The 17,150-nt window shown below is 46.7% G+C and overlaps 3 protein-coding genes across 4 annotated transcripts in view; 1 reads left to right on the plus strand and 2 right to left on the minus strand.

The window, feature by feature from the left end:
- LOC148671925 (GTPase IMAP family member 7-like) overlaps window positions 1-17,150 on the minus strand; it is a 396,318-nt gene that overhangs the window by 370,337 nt on the left and 8,831 nt on the right. The window lies entirely within an intron of this gene.
- The window catches only part of LOC148671947 (uncharacterized), a 206,332-nt gene that overhangs the window by 99,274 nt on the left and 89,908 nt on the right, over window positions 1-17,150 (plus strand). The window lies entirely within an intron of this gene.
- Window positions 114-4,004, minus strand: LOC148671952 (GTPase IMAP family member 9-like). The gene is made up of 2 exons (XM_088632796.1): window positions 3,913-4,004; window positions 114-2,307 (listed from the first exon to the last, which is right to left on the minus strand). The coding sequence occupies exons 1-2, from the start codon at window positions 3,944-3,946 to the stop codon at window positions 1,193-1,195; spliced, it is 1,149 nt and encodes a 382-aa protein (XP_088488922.1). The 5' UTR covers window positions 3,947-4,004; the 3' UTR covers window positions 114-1,192.

The raw sequence follows: 17,150 nt of genomic DNA on the forward strand, positions 1-17,150 counted from the left end.
CTATAATCTGTTAGGTTTTGCACCAAGTGAATGATTTTTGTAAAGTTCTTTTAGAACAGCATGACGTGACCTCGATAGTACTGACCTGTGACAAGACTGTGAAAGTGAAAACGTTTTTGAAGTTGATTAGATTATTCTTTATTGCCAATAGTTGGTGGAATTTGCTAATAGTACAGCAAACAACACAGATGAGTCACACATACAACATATACAGTACAAATTTACATAGAACAGAAGACAAACATTGTCACATACAGCACATATGTAAACAACTTTCCATGTTAAACAATAAATTATACAAGGAAGTCAGAGTTCAAGGTGAATTCAGAGGTCGCATGGCAGAGGGGAGGAGTCTGAGGTTGAATCAGACCGTCCTTGATTGGGAGGATCTGAAACTTGTTCCAGAAGCATGAAGCTGAAAGAGATTATGAGCTGGGGGAGAGGGGTCGGAGATGATTTTCTGGGCACAACTGGAGGTGCAGCTTGAGTACAGAGATGAGATACTCTGGCTTCCTTGAAGAAACAGCCAGATTTGATCTTCTGATCATTTTAACTACTAAATACTCTTTTCTGTGTCCTGTCTTCTGTTGTTATTGTGTGGAAAACAGCTCCGTGTTGTTATAGACAGAACAGTGAAAACTGCCTCTGAGAAACACACAGGTAAAAACCATGTCTGATCAAGTCTGCTGCTGTCATTAACACGCATGAAAATACTATTGGTGAAAAAGAACCTAATACCTCGTCAGTGATTTTTTACATAAACATTTTTATATAAAAACAGTAAAACCAGGAACATGTTTATTAAATGTTTATTAAATTCCAAACAGTTTGATAGATCTCTGATCGCTGACAAGAGAAAGTGAAAGTAAATCAGCTCCTGTCTCTGAGCTGCTGTGTGATGGACTAAATCTAATCTCCCTGAGAGAAAACAGTTCAAGTACAGCACAGAGGATTTAAACAGACACAGGTCTGTGTGCCACTGTGTTAGTAACGCAGTACAGAGCGGAGCACAGTATGATTTTAATTCCTAACAGGACACAAGATGGTTGAATCTCTCAGTCTGATGACCAGTAAGATCAGTGAATCAGTAATACAGCATCAATCACACTCACTGTTGGGAGGTTTAAGACCTTTACTGTTCCTCCTCTTGACAGGCAGTCTGGGCTCCTCTTCTCTCTCTCTCTCCCTTCTTTCATACCTCTGTCTCAGCTCCTCTGTCTCTCTCTGTCTCTCCTCCTCCCTCTGTCTCAGCTCCTCTCTCTCTTTCTGTCTCTCCTCCTCCCTCTGTCTCAGCTCCTCTGTCTCTCTCTGTTTCTCCTCCTCCCTCTGTCTCAGCTCCTCTGTCTCTCTGTATCAGCTCCTCTGTCTCTCCTCCTCCCTCTGTCTCAGCTCCTCTCTCTCTGTCTGTCTCTCCTCCTCCCTCTGTCTCAGCTCCTCTGTCTCTCTCTGTTTCTCCTCCTCCCTCTGTCTCAGCTCCTCTGTCTCTCTGTATCAGCTCCTCTGTCTCTCCTCCTCCCTCTGTCTCAGCTCCTCTGTCTCTCTCTGTCTCTCCTCCTCCCTCTGTCTCAGCTCCTCTGTCTCTCTCTGTCTCTCCTCCTCCAACCTCTGTCTCAGCTCCTGTCTCTCTCTGTCTCTCCTCCTCCCTCTGTCTCGGCTCCTCTATCTCTCGTTCAGTGTTTATTTCTTTGATGTCAGTGGTGAAGTACAGCCCATAGTTTCCTGCCACCATGTCCTCTATCTTCTCCAGCAGCTCTGTGACCTGAGTGCGGTCGCCCCTGTTCTTGTTGTTGAGAACATGATACCTGTTCCCACACTTCTCCACCAGATACTGGAGCTTCTTCCCTTCTCTCTCAATGTGCTGCTCAATGGTTATGTCTCTCAGTGTGTCCCCCCAGGTGAACAGCACTATTGTGTGTCTCCAGACTCTCTCACTGAGAAGCTCCAGATATTTCTTCACTGATCTCCAGTCTGTGGCTGAGTCCAGATCAATCACCAGGAGGAGAGCGTGGGGTCCTGGGGGACACAGAGACACACTGCGCACAACCTCCTCTCTGACATGCTGTGGATCAGTCCTTATTATACGTGGAAAAGAGGAGTACCCTGGAGTGTCAACCACAGTGATCTGCCTCCCAGCTACTTCTCCCTCTCTCTTCACACACTCCTCAGTTACTCCCTCAGTGACAAACTCCTCTCTGCCCAGGATGGTGTTTCCTGCTGAGCTCTTCTCAGACAATCTCTGGCCCAGCAGCACGATCCTGATCTCTGAGAGACGCTGTGGTGCCTCATGGGAATCAGCCTGTCCCTCCCCTGTCAGAGAGAAAGATCACAGATTATTTACATGATAAAGTTCTCATCACATCTATCTTCACTCTTCATCCCATTTAAAATTCACGATAAAAACTTTTCTATATCTTTTCTATTGTCCCTGCCCTGTGACAGAGGAAAATCACAGATTATTGAGGTTAATTTTCTGTGTATTCTCTGTGGTATACAAAAATGTTCTATTAATGTTAGGTAATCAGACTGTATTCTTACAACATTCTTATTCTGTATTCTTGCAATTTATGTAATATATATATATATATTTAACTGTTCTCTCAATAGTACATGTTTATTTTTCATCACAATTTTTTTTCTTAGAATAATTTAACCTCACTGAAAGTTTAGATTTCTCTCATCTGATAAATCGACATTTTTCCCAACTCCTTCCTTGCTCATCTTTACCAAGGGCACCAATACTTCTGGAGGGCCCTGTAGAGTCCCCCTAACACTGAGTATCCAATGGCAGTTCAGACACATATGGGACTCCTGTGTTCAGAATGAACCTTTATACCACCTTATTTTAAAAATACATGTAAAAAAACTGTAAAATCATTCAGTCTGTCCTGATTCTTCACTAGCGAGTCTAAAATGTCACATTTCATAAAGACATGTTTGGGACTCAGCCACCTGGCTGGGAAATCTGTGTGTTGTATAGTTTCAAACCGCTAAGAAACTATCTACTGTGATCCACACTGAAGAGAACTAGCATGATGTTAGTTTAAAAACAGTGAAACTGACAAGCTGGAGGAACTGAGTCTCTTTAGTCTGAAGGGAGTGTCCCACACTGACAGGGTGAAGATAGTGAACCATATGTATATATACAAAATATTCAACATCCTCAGTGACAGTCAGTCATCATTAAAGACCAGTTAGATATTGACACCTCAGAGTTCCTCAGAATTAACACTGAAACTCAAAGCAACACTAAGACTTAAAATCAGGAGTGGGAGGCTCTACTGTACACAGAGAGAGGTGGGAGAGGGGAACAGGCTGATACCCTGGCTTCTCTCCAGACATAGCTGGGTGAGCTCCTCCAGTCAGGACAGGAGGCTCTACTGTACACAGAGAGGGGTGGGAGAGGGGAACAAGCTGCCCAGTCAGGACAGGAGAACCTGGAATCACTACTAATTATGGGCCAAATAAATTCCTCTGTTGTTCATCTGTACTGATTCCTCTCTGGTATTATCAGCTGTACAACAAACACAACCTCTGAGCAACAAACAGGAAACGATCATATCTGAGCGTGTCTGAGCATCATGAATACTAACAGTGTGAATCCAATACCATCAGCACACGGTCAGGTTTTACATCAATCATTTTACCTTAAATAAACACCTTATTAAAATATTTAGTACATTCCAAACAGCTTGAGTTGACAGTACTGATCCCTGATCTCTGACAAGAGAAAGTGAAAGTACATCAGCTCCTGTCTCTATCTCCAAGTTCAGACCCTGTGTGTCTGACAGACAGAACACACTCTCAGCAGACAGGAAGACACTTCTCCAGCTGCTGCTGTGCTCTGTGACAGAGAAGAGACCCTCAGTGACTCCCTTTATGACACTCTGACAGGCAGAACAAGAGAAAACTCACCAGGGCTGAGCGCTGAGCTCCTACACGCTGCCATCTCTCTCTCTCCTTCTCTTCCTGCTGATCTGAAGGGCAGGACTATGTCCTCTCAGTGGCCCTTGATAAAATATTTAGTGGGTTCAGTTAATGATTAACTCACCAGGGCAGAATGAAGTCTTGGGCGCCGCCTGATATGAACGTTTCTGGTATATCTCATCACTTAGGAATTTAAAAAAACTTTAAAAATTATTTTTCATAAGCAAACTCTCTTGTTTGGGGTTCTGGAAAGTTGATCTAAAAGGATCCCCAAAGCACTTTACAGTCAGGGACCCCACTTCATCCCACCTACAATCAACTGAGGAGAGGGAATTTGGGAATTACAGACCGAACCCCGACTAAGCAACACCCCTGACCAGCAGTCGGGACACTGGGGTCCACACCCGTCTGGATCAATGAAGTTAATGAGGCGCTGTCCTTTACAAGTCTTTACAGGTCCTGGGGATCCCACTACCACCACCAGTGTGCAGCCCCACCTGGATGACGCCCCAGTCCTCTCCCCACACACCAGCTCACAGTGGGGAGGAGAGCAGAGTGATGAAGCCAGTTCATAGATGGGGATTATTAGGAGGCCATGACTGGTAAGGGCCAATGGGAAATTTGACCAGGACGCCGGTGTAAAACCCCTACTCTTCTCGAGAGACACCCTGGGATTGTTGATGACCACAGAGAGTCAGGACCTCGGTTTGATGTCTCATCTGCAGGACGACGCCTGTTTACAGTCCAGTGTCCCCGTCACTATACTGGGGCATCAGGACCCACACAGAGCGCAGGGTGAGAGCGCCCCCTGCTGGCCCCACTCACACCTCTCCCAGCAGCAGCCTCAGTGTTTTCCCAGCAGTCTCCCCTCCAGGTACTGGCCAGGCTCACACTGCTGGGCTCCAGTGGGGCTGCCAGCTGAGAGTTGCAGGGTGATAGGGCTGCTGGCCATTATGAATGCAACTTACAGAATGAACATCTGGGAATTATTCTTGGCATCATGCACTGATAACAATAGTACTACTACTACTAACACTAATACTACTACTGCTAACAATAGTACTACTACTAACACTAATATTACTACTGATAACAATAGTACTACTACTAACACTACTAATACTACTACTGATAACAATAGTACTACTACTAACACTACTAATACTACAACTGACAACAATAGTACTACTACTAACACTACTAATACTACAACTGACAACAATAGTACTACTACTAACACTACTAATACTACAACTGACAACAATAGTACTACTACTAACACTACTAATACTACTGATAACACTAATAATACTAATAATACGACTGCTACTACTACTACTGCTGCTGACAGCGCTAATAATACTACTAATACTACTACTGCTAATACTAATACTACTAATAATAACACTAACAATACTAATACTCTACTAATACTACTGATAACAATGATAATACCAGTAATAATACTAATACTACTACTAATAGCAATAACACTACTAATAATACTACTCACAATCTCCTTCACACAAGAACTGCACACACGGTGTACAAATCAGCTGACTGGAGAGTAATTTCCGACGGTGATAAACACAAGGAATAGAACTGACCTTGTTGGTTTCTCTAAAAACACTACAAGTCCTGTCAAAGACAGGATATGCTCCACTAGAATTGTTGTCTCTGACCGGTGAGAAATTTCGTTTGTTCTGCGAAGGACTCAGCAAGAAGAGATGTGTCAATTCAGGTGCAGTTGTTTATCGTGAGGGAAAGCACAGATAATATGGGCTTTAATGAATTAACAGTGAAAGTGTAGCAGGGGGCCTCGTATGGACTGCGGTTGTGTCTAGTTTTTGTTATTTGCATTTAAAGATTTTGCTCATCTTTTGCAAACAAAATCTAAGCTAAGACTTCTACATGAAACATAATGCAGGAGCAGCTGCAGCCTAGGTAGACGTGCCGAAAACCACGTTACGTTGTTATTATTTACTTTATTATTTATTATTTCTCACCGAACACAGTGCTGTGCCACTGGGATCACACACCGAACAGAGTACTGTCCCCCTCGGATGACAGCCTGAACACAGTACTGTGCCACTGTGATTTCTCACTGAACACTAGCGCCCCACTCTGATCACAGTACTGTCCCACTGTGACAACACGCTGAATACAGTGTCTGTATGAACTCTCTCTCAGGTCTCTCGCTCGCTCTCTCGCTCTCTCTCTCTCCTCTCTCTCCCCCCTCTCCTCTCAATTCAATTCAAGGTGCTTTATTAGCATGACCGATGGGTACAATCAGTGTTGCCAAAGCAAATAAAAATAATAAAATTAACATGGAACAAAACAAAAAATAGAAGTAAAATAAAATCTACAGACATGTTACAGACATTTACAACAAAGACATATTATAAAATATTGACATATACTGTAGGTGGCTGGAGCATTATTGGGAGACAGGCTCACTGTTCCTCAGGCTGGGACAGGAGATCACATACTGGTCTGCCAGATCAACTGAGTTCCCTCCTCCCTCTCCCAGTAGGATTGGGACCTGTTGTGGGTTTGGCAGGTTTGGGAACTCTGGGATTAGATTTCTGAATTTCGGGAAGAATGTGTCTCTAATCCCAGAGTATCTGTCACAGTGCAGTAGGAAGTGCACCTCTGTCTCCATTTCTCCCCACTGGCAGTGGGAGCACAGCCTGTCCTCTCTGGGCAGCCAGGTCTGCCTGTGTCGCCCAGTTTCTATGGCCAGGCTGTGGTCACTGAGCCTGTACTTCGTCAGGGTCTGTTTGTTTGTTATTTTTTATTTTGGTCAAATATTCAGCTAGTGTGTATTGTCTGTTTAGGGTTCTGTAGCATTCCAGTTTATGTTGTGTTTGTGTGTGTGTGTGTCCCAGTGTGTGAGATATTGTTGTTTGATCTGTGCTGTGATGTGGTTGAGTCTGGGTTGTGGTGCTCTAGCAGTGCTGTCCTGAGGCCGGTTAGTGTCGGTGTGGCTCAGGTCGGTGAGCCTCAGGACCAGCTGGCTCAGGGGGCTCTGTTTTGGGCTCAGCTCTTGGCTCAGCAGGGCTTTGTGGTGGTAGGAATTTTGGTCGCTGTTTTTTAGGTGTAGCCAATACTTTAATATTCTTTTCTGTATGTTTATCAATAGTGGGTACTGGCCTAATTCGGCCCTGCACCCGTTGTTAGTTTTTCTTTGCACACGGAGGATGTTTCTACAGATCTCCATGTGCAGAGTTTCTGTGGGGTGTTTGTCCCATTGGGTGTAATCCTGGTCTGTGAGGGGACCCCACACTTCACTGCCTTTTAGGGCAACGGGATGGATTACACTTTCAAATATTTGGAGCCAGATTCTTGTTGGTGGGTTGATGTTGAAGAGCCTCCTTCTTATTGCGTAGAAAGCCCTGAGTGCCTTCTCCCTCAGTGCCTTCACTGCCAAGTCAAAACTCCCGGAAGAGCTGATGGTGAGACCGAGATATGTGTAGCTGGATGTGTGCTCCAATATGTTGTTGTTCAGTGTGAATTTGTACCTGTTTCCCTGAGGTCTGGCTTTCTTCTGGAAAACCATAACTCTGGTCTTGTCCAGATTGACTGGCAGTGCCCAGGTCTGACAGTACAGCCCCTGTTCTGTGGGCGACAGCAGGACCAGGTAATCTGCGTAGAGCAGGAACTTGATTTCTGTGTCGTGTAGTGTGTGACCAGGAGCTGCAGACTGCTCCAACATTCCTGCTAATTCATTGATATAGATATTGAACAGTGTTGGGCTCAGGCTGCAGCCCTGTCTCACCCCACGGCCTTGGGTGAAGAATTTAGTCCTTTTGTTTCCAATTTTCAATGCACATTTGCTCTCTGAATACATTGATTTAATTATGTCGTACACTTTGCCCCCTATGCCACTTTGGAGTAGTTTGTAAAACAATCTCTCGTGCCAAATCGAGTCAAATGCATTTTTGAAATCAACAAAGCAGGCAAAAATTTTTCCTTTGTGTTTTTTGTGGATGTGTTTGTCTATCAGTGTGTGTAGGGTGTAAATGTGATCAGATGTGCGGTGATCTGGCAAGAAGCCAATCTGACTTTTACTCAGGACATTGTGTTCGGTAAGGAAGGCCAGTATTCGTGTATTTAGGATACTGCAGAATACCTTCCCCAGGTTACTGTTCACACAGATGCCCCGGTAGTTGTTGGGATCGAGTCTATCTCCACTCTTATAGATGGGCGTGATCAGTCCTTGGTTCCAGGCCTCAGGGAAACATCCAGCTGTCATGATGAGATTGAGGAGTTTGAGCAGGGCTTGTTGCAACTTTGGGCTGCTGTGTCTCAGCATCTCATTTATGACTCCATCATGGCCACAGGCTTTGCGTGGTCTGAGGGCCTGGAGTTTGTCCAGTAGCTCCTGCTCAGTGATTGGGGAGTCTTAGGGGTTTTGGTTGTCTTTGATAGCCAATTCCAAAATTTGAGTTTTTCAAAAGTGGTTTTGGTCTGATTGATTTGTATTCGGGAGATTTTCAAAGTATGTTTGCCAGATTGTTCCATTTTGGATGGCCAATTCTTCTGGTTTTGATTTGTTTAAGTTGTTCCACTTCTCACAGAAACAGTTCTGATTTAGTGACTCCTCAATTTCTGCAAGTTGTTTGTTTATGTATGTGTTTCTTTTCTTTTTCAGCGTGTGTTTGTAAAGTTTTACAATGTCACAGTACCTGAGTTGCAGATCTGTGTTGTGTGGTTGTCTGTGTTTTTCATTTGAGACTTTTCGTAGTGCATTTCTGATGTTTTTGCACTCCATATCAAACCACTTTTCTTTTGCTTTTGTTTTTTGGTAGTTTTTTTTAGTTGTTTTTAGCTTAGATTTTGATGCTAGTTTGTGGAATAGGTGATTTAGTTTTTGTGTGGCCAAGTTCATCCCTAGTTTGTTGGTTTGATATGGAGTGTTTAGGAATGTGTCCATCAGTGTCTGAATTTCGTCTCTCATGAACTTGTCTCTCTCTCTCATGTCCTGCAGGCTGACCTGTCTCTCTCCAGGTGTACCTGTTGTACAGACTGACCTGTCTCTCTCCTGTCTCCTGTCCTGTAGGCTGAGCCGTCTCTCTGCTCTCTCCTGTCCCCAGGTGTACCTGTCGTACAGACTGATCTGTCTCTCTCCTCTCTCCTGTCTCCTGTCCTGCATGCTCACCCGTCTCTCTCCTGTCTCCTGTCCTGCAGGCTCACCCGTCTCTCTCCTGTCTCCTGTCCTGCAGGCTCACCCGTCTCTCTCCTGTCTCCTGTCCTGCAGGCTCACCCGTCTCTCTCCTGTCTCCTGTCCTGCAGGCTCCTCGTCTCTCTCCTGTCTCCTGTCCTGCAGGCTCCTCGTCTCTGCGCCCCGGTGTGCAGGAGAGACGCGAGGGCCGCGTGATCGGGCCTCAGCGGCTCGTGGACAAGCGGACCTGCGTCACTAACGGCGGGGAGGAGAAATGACTCTGCTGCTCGCTCGGCGTGTGTGCGCGGAGGTTCTCACGTCTGTCTGTTTTAATAATCTCATGTTGTGCGCGTGTGTGTCACTGTTCACACTACAGAACAAACAGGTCGCCCCGGAACGGCGATCGATGTGAAACTGGCTGTGATCGTGGCGCCCGCAGTCGTGACGCGGCCCGGCTCCCCCCGAGCGCCGGTTCTGCGGTCGTCCGCCCAGGCCGGTCCGGAAGGTGGCTGCTGGAGGCAGGGGAATGATCTGGGAGCTGGCGGGGTGTCGGAGGGGACAGGGGAGCACAGAAGGTGCTAGAAACTTTTGCTCCACCAGTTTGAGAGGGGGCAGACTGACCCCTCCAGGACCAGGACTGGACACACTGACTGACCCCTCCAGGACCAGAACTGGGGACACTGACTGACCCCTCCAGGACCAGGACTGGACAGCCCTGCTGCAGACACACACACACTGACCCCTCCAGGACCAGGACTGGACACACTGACTGACCCCTCCAGGACCAGGACTGGACACACTGACTGACCCCTCCAGGACCAGGACTGGACAACCCTGCTGCAGACACACACACTGACTGACCCCTCCAGGACCAGGACTGGACACACTGACTGACCCCTCCAGGACCAGGACTGGACAGCCCTGCTGCAGACACACACACACTGACCCCTCCAGGACCAGGACTGGACACACACACTGACTGACCCCTCCAGGACCAGGACTGGACACACACACTGACTGACCCCTCCAGGACCAGGACTGGACAGCCCTGCTGCAGACACACCAGGGTTTACTGGCATCTCCATCAACAACCTCTTTTGTTAGATGATTGCTGTTAGCTTTTTTTTATTTTACTATGTCTCTAGTGTAATAATGGAATTTTTTGACAGCACCTTGACAGTTTAACAGAGAGGACTGCAGACTACTGATGAACAGGGCGACATTTAAGTTTTAATTCCACATCAGTGCAAAGTCCAAAAGGACACCGGCCATCTCTCGGTGGAGGTGGGGCTTCCAGCACATACAGGGAGCGAATCCCTGAGCTCTTGGCTCAGGGGACCACAAGGGCCACCGACTGCAGAAGAGGCCTGGAAAAAAGCAGGAAACCGCTGCCGTTCGACGCGCGACACCAAGAGCACAGTAGGTTTCGGCTCTATTTTTTCACAGCTCCATGGTCGCCCAGGTCAGGCGCCCCGCGTGGTAGCTGTCAGAGAGGGAAGGGCTTAGAATAAGACGACGAAGAGGAACAAAAGGGTCAAGCAGCTACAACGTACCGGTAGTGCATTAGTGCATCGCCACAGACGCGGACCTGCAGTTCTGCTCCAGTTTCGGTTACAGTAAGGTTTACGTGCAAAGACCAAATAAATGCATTTCTGCTCGTTGCCCACACCTAAGATTTGTTGTCAAAATTAATGCTTGGTTTCAAGGCGAAACTGTTTTTAAGAGGCAGGACAATTCAGCTGAAGGGATTGATTTGTTCCTGCTATCCACTTGTTAAAGAAGAAAAATTCAGAGTTGCTCAAATTCAAGTCCAGTACGTCTTCCTCTGCAACTCCACAGATGTTGACCTCCAGTTCTGCTCCTGTTTCGGTTACAGTAAGATTTACGTGCAAAGACCAAATTCAAACAGATTGTATAATGGTACATAGATATCGTTTTATAATGCACAATGTTTTATGGCTCCAGTGGAGCCTCATACCTGCTATGCCAACAATAAAAACAATGATCTTTGCACTTTTATCTGTCCAGCTGATACGGCTGTTAAGAACAGAATGTCAAAACGCAGCATTTTATCAACATGATCAAGCCACGTTGGTGCATGACTTTGAAATCATGTACAAAGGTTGTGATGTTAATCATTTAACATCTCTGTGTTAGGTTTGATTTCAGTAACGAACCCAGGCTCCAGAGCTATGTCGGACTCAGAAACCATCGAGGTGGCCACACTCGGACGCCCCTTCCAGCTGGGGATGCTGTATGACTGCCGATTCCAGGTGAGAGATTCACACTAAGGTGACCTGTCTCCAGCTGTATGACCCTGACAGACACACTGATTCCAGGTGAGAGACTCACACTGAGGTGACCTGCCACAATCGTCAGCATCGGGTTAGTTCGCCGATCGCAGCGTATTTTAGACGAAATGGATAATTATATCGCGCGGTGCCAAGACCTGATGAAAGACACGATTGCGATCCAGTTTCCAGAGATGAACCAGAAACTCCTGCAGTTTAAAGACCTGTGCGTGGAGTACAAGCTGGTCTTACAGAAATCTCTGGCACAGGCTGCTCGTACCTACAGGGGCTACAGAGTCCACCGAGCCCCGAGACTCCAATAACAATCCTGAAGGACAGCAGAGTCAAGTCAGGGGACGTCAGTCGTGTTAAAGTACAGAGCGACCACTTCCTAAACTTCTCCACTTTGATAGAGCGCGGGCAGCCTTCCTTATACAGGCTGTCGCTGGAACAGGAGCCCACCGACGAGCAGCATTTCCAGCGCTTCGCGTTCAGCAGAAAAGTAGAAGAAGGAAACAATAAGGTCATCATCCTTCTGGGGGCCACGGGGGCAGGGAAGACCACCCCCATCAACGCAATGATCAATTACATCCTGGGCGTGCAGTGGGAGGATCGGTTTCGATTCAAGCTGATCCACGAGGAGACCAACCGCTCGCAGGCGGAGAGTCAGACCTCCATTGTGACGTCCTACGAGCTCCACAACCAGAAGGGATTCCTCCGCCCTTTACACGCAAAACGAGAGGCCCAACACAGATTCCAACAGGGAGGGCTCCGGGAGTGATGACGAGGAAGAGGACAAGAACAAGCTGGAGAAAATCGTCTGGACGAACCATGTGAAGCAGCTGAAGAGGTTTTTCCAAACCCTGGAGAAGACGGAGGGGAAGGACTTGGCGCTGACGAAGAAAGTCCTGGAGGAGCGCTCGGCGATGGCGAGGCTGCTGCTGCCTCAGATCTCGGCTGGGCAGATCTCGGTGAAGCTGAGCGAAATCATTAAGGCTTCCGGCAAGTTCATGTCGCCGAAGGAGATGCTCGAGAAAATCGAACTTGACTTCGAGTCGATCGAGGACCGGATCATGCAGCTGATCAGGCTGTCCTCCAATTGCCTGGCGCGGCTGGAGATCGCCCTGAAGCCCAACGCTCTGTCCACGGCCGCCTACATCGAGCTGCTCATCCGCAACGAGGAAGAGGAGGCCCGCCCGGGCTTCGAGGATCACATCGCCGAGCTGCGCAAGATGAAACAGCACACCGAGATCCTCGCCAAGATTGCCAACAATGAGAAACTGCTGCCGGAGGAGCGCAGGATCGTGAGGGAGAGAAACTAGAGGCTGAGGAAAATCACTCAAGATGTCAAACTGGCGAGCTCCACAGTGAAAGCCTGGACTGCAGGACACTGAACACGTTCCACACCGCCCGACAACTCCTGCAGGACACTGAACACGTTCCACACCGCCCAAGAACTCCATCTTGCGTTAAATCTCGAGTAAACCAAAACACAGAATAATGTTCGGGTTTCGTAAAATAACTGTTCCTAATAGTTCAACTGAAATAAAATAACTTAGTTCTACTCAATCCCTTAGTTTTAAAATCTACAAAAATCATTTTAAATTCTCTAAATTCAAAGCTTTCCTTTCACCAGACCTCCAGCCAGACTGATGTTGGCCTCTCTCTCATGCTGTCGGGCTAAAGCTGCCTTTCAAATCAATCGGCATCCTGCTGCGACAGATGATTTAATGTCCACAGGGGAAAGTGTGATTATAGATCATAAAGACCGCAGGACACCTCAGGGTTTGCAGACACAACAGTCAGACAAGAGAAAGAGTCGCTGCCCTTCCTGACCACATCTCCTTAGCAGAAGACCTGAACACAGATCAAACGCTTCTAAGGAACAGCCGCTTCAAGAACAGTTCAAAACACGTCAGTGTGAATTTCAAATCGCATTTTCAATGTTTTTTGTCTGGCGTCTACTTGGTAGATCCATACGCCGGTGAAAAATGAAAAATACCTTTCCTCTGAGTGACCTGTCGTGCTCTATTTCTGGGTGACCTTGGACATCATCCACCTCTAACGAACGGTGTTGACTTCTGACGATTCTTGTGCACTCTCTCTCACCTGTATATAAAAGCACACTTCAGTCACCTGCAGGCGCGAGGCCCTGCTGACGAGAGACGCTCTGGTCCTCAGGTACGGGGCTGTGAAAGAGCGAGAGGCTGGAAGTGGGGCCTGCTCCTCCTCTCTCTCTCCCCCGTGTGCGCTCACAGGGTCGGTCTCTCTGAACGTGCAGAAGACGGGCGGAACTCAACACCCCTGCCTGGACGATGAGAGGAATAACAGGCAATCAAAACATTTAAGGACACCGACCGACTGACCTTGCCGAGAGCGTTCATGAGGTTTCAGACCGAAGTTCGGGAGGAAGGCGAGAGCCGCCGCTCGCCTGCGCTCGTCAGTCTCGCACTCAGCACATCTCACACTCCTTCACCGCAGCAGCTCAATCCTCTCCAGCGCACTCTTTACAGTCCAGCTGCACCACGGAGAGGAGACCCAGGAACGCCTGAGGGGCGACGGAGAGGAATCCACTGTCACACACAGCAGTGACACGGGCACACGCAGTCACATGGGGACACCACAAGGGAACTCACAGCAGATGATCGCTCGACGGCATCGCAGCCGAAACACGGGGTCGAGCCCAGAGAATTTCACAAGGCACTCAAAGTCCATCAATCACTCTCTTTTCTTGAGATCACATGTTAATGGAGATTCCAGGAGAGAACATCAGAGCAGGAACAGGATACCCCCGTCCCCACAGTGTGACTGTTCCCGCCAGAGCCCACAGACCACACTCATTCCCCAGCACAAGTCCTGAACTGGAAGACAAGAACCGGGGCAAACCAGTAAGTTACTGCTGATCACTACTTAATAAACTTCAAGGTTTAACGGACAACCTGCAGATCTCCTGTTTTCGGTTTTTATATCGTTGTTTTTGAGTCAAACATCCAGAACACCCTTTCATAACGCATCTGTACGCCCTGTTCTTGCATTTCTTTGGTTTAGTTTCTGCTCACTTCCCCTGGAGTGAAACACGCCTCCGAAATAAGTGTTTATAAAACTTTCATTTCTCTTTACCTGAACTCAAATAAACCTTTAAGAACACGTCATCATACAGAGCTTCAGCACAGCGTATTTCTTGTCACTTATTTTTATACTGTATTACTGTATTTGAGGTGTCATCTGAACCGAAGCAAACCTCGAAAACACGTTTTTACGACATTGTCGATTTTAACAGCGGTGATGCAGACCTCCAATATAGACGGTTTGAAAATGTCGTCTCTGTTCAGCTGAAGTGCAACAAACGTGCGAATCCCGGTTTTTAGTTCATTTATTGATCAAACTGTTTCTATCAGCCCTGGATCTGACATGAGCCGCAGCAAAACCGGAGCCACTTCGACACACCGGTATCCTACAATTTCATTAAAAAAACACTTGATATTTACTTCAGGAGGAGGAAATATAAATATCAGCTAAACAAGCCGGCTAGTCAAAGAAACAGCACATTTAAACCTACAAAACTACAATTTCACTCAAAATGTCAGACGCCAACTGAAATTAAAGTGGCCTTCGAGATCAGTTCAGTGAGCTCAATAATAAACTTTTACACCAACAGACCCACAATTTCACCACAAACACATGGAGCTTGTGTCTGTGAAGGTGAAGTGTGAGACGATTCTGTCATCAGGAGGGAGGGCCACAGCAGTACAGCAGAGAGAGCCATCACTGTTACCCACATACTGTCACACCGGTCCCATGTAGAACTGCTGTATTAAACTGTCTGGTGAAGAGACGCGTCTGAGACTTCTCATGATCAGGACAGGTCACAGTAAACATGCAGAAAGTGATGGTGAATTCTCGTTTCGCCTGTGTCTTATTTCCTCATTGTCAAACATACCAGTCTGTGTTTTTGTGCGTTTTGAAAAGTGGTTGTCGATTTCTTTAAATGTTTCATACAAAAATGCTATTTGGAGAGTAACTAATTAGATATTCCCCTTGACTGAGGATGTGTACAGTCATCCATCAGGACTGGTACATTTAAAAATGACAGGAGAGAGCGCCACCTACAGGCGAAAGGCCACATCACAGCAGCAACGTGTGAACAATAAGACTTTTACACCCAAAAACCACAATATCTCCACAACCCCATAAGCACAATGATAAAGAGACTTTTACACAATTTCACCACAAACCCCCTGAGCTCAATGACAGACACTTTTACACAATTTCACAACAAACCCCCCGAGCTCAATGATAAAAAGACACTTTTACACAATTTGACCTCAAACGCCGTGAGCTCAAAGAGAAAGACACTTTTACACAATTTTACCTCAACGATAAACAGACGCTTTTACACAATTTCACCACAAACCCCCCGAGCACAATGATAAAAAACTTTTACACAATTTTACCTCAAACAGCCTGAGCACAATGACAAGGGCTGAGCGCTGAGCTCCTACACACTGCCATCTCTCTCTCTCTCGCCTTCTCTTCCTGCTGATGTGAGGTGGCAGGTTTCCTGTCCTCGCTGTGACGCTGCTCTGGCGCCACCTAGTGGATTCATAAAGTTAATCATCACCTGAACAGGTTCATCAGTACGACCAGAACTAATCAATGATCTTAATAGGATAATACGTTCTTTCCAACATGGGATCTGTACTGACCAGCAGTCGGGACACTGGGGTCCACACCCGTCTGGATCGATGAAGTCAATGAGGCGCCAAAGTACAGCACAGTCCACGCCAGGGGGAGACAATGCACCAGAAGTCAGAGGCCGGAGCTGAACTGCTTCAGGAGAGACAGATTGGCCGAAAAGCACCTGCTGTTTCCCCGGAGAGAGCAGGAGAGCAGACAGGAGTCAGACAGTAGATAACAGACCTGAGCAGCTCATCGGCTTGTTCGCCCCTCCCCCAGTTGTGTCTGGAGAGAAGCCAGGGTATCGGCTTGTTCCCTCCTCCCGCCCCTCTCTGTGTACAGTAGAGCCTCCTGTCCTGACTGGAGGAGCTCACCCAGCTGTGTCTGGAGAGATGTGTACAGTCATCCATCAGGACTGGTACATTTAAAAATGACTGGACAGCGCGCCACCTACAGGCGAAAGGCCACATCACAGCAGCAACGTGTGAACAAGAAGACTTTTACACCCAAAAACCACAATATCTCCACAACCCCATAAGCACAATGATAAAAAGACTTTTACACAATTTCACCACAAACCCCCACGAGCTCAATGATAGACACTTCTACACAATTTCACCACAAACCCTCCCTGAGCACAATGAGAAAAAGACACTTTTACACAATTTCACCACAAACCCCTCAAGCACAATGATAAAAAGACACTTTTACACAATTTCACCACAAAGCCCCCGAGCTTAATGATAAACATTTTTACACAACTTTATCACAAACACCACAAGCTCAAAGATAAAAAGACACTTTTACACAATTTCACCAAAAAAACCCCCAAGCACAATGATAAAAAGACACTTTTACACAATTTCACCTTAAAGCCCCCGAGTTCTATGATAAAGACACTTTTACACAATTTTACCTCAATGTTAGACACTTTTTCACAATTTCACCACAAACCCCCTGAGCTCAATGATCAAGACATTTACACAATTTCACCACAAACCCCCCGAGCACAATGATAAACCGACACTTTTACACAATTTTACCTCAATGTTAGACGCTTTTACACAATTTCACCACAAACACCCTGAGCTCAA

The sequence above is a fragment of the Lepisosteus platostomus genome, chromosome 5 (assembly GCF_059453375.1).
Source record: "Lepisosteus platostomus isolate fLepPlt1 chromosome 5, fLepPlt1.hap1, whole genome shotgun sequence".
Classification (NCBI taxonomy): Eukaryota; Metazoa; Chordata; class Actinopteri; order Semionotiformes; family Lepisosteidae; genus Lepisosteus; species Lepisosteus platostomus.

Coding starts and splice junctions, on each gene's coding strand:
- LOC148671952 (XM_088632796.1), bottom strand. CDS start 3,946: ATGGCAGCGTGTAGGAGCTCAGCGCTCAGCCCTG. Junction 2,308..3,912: donor GAGCTCAGCGCTCAGCCCTG/GTGAGTTTTCTC, acceptor TCTCTCTGACAG/GGGAGGGACAGGCTGATTCC.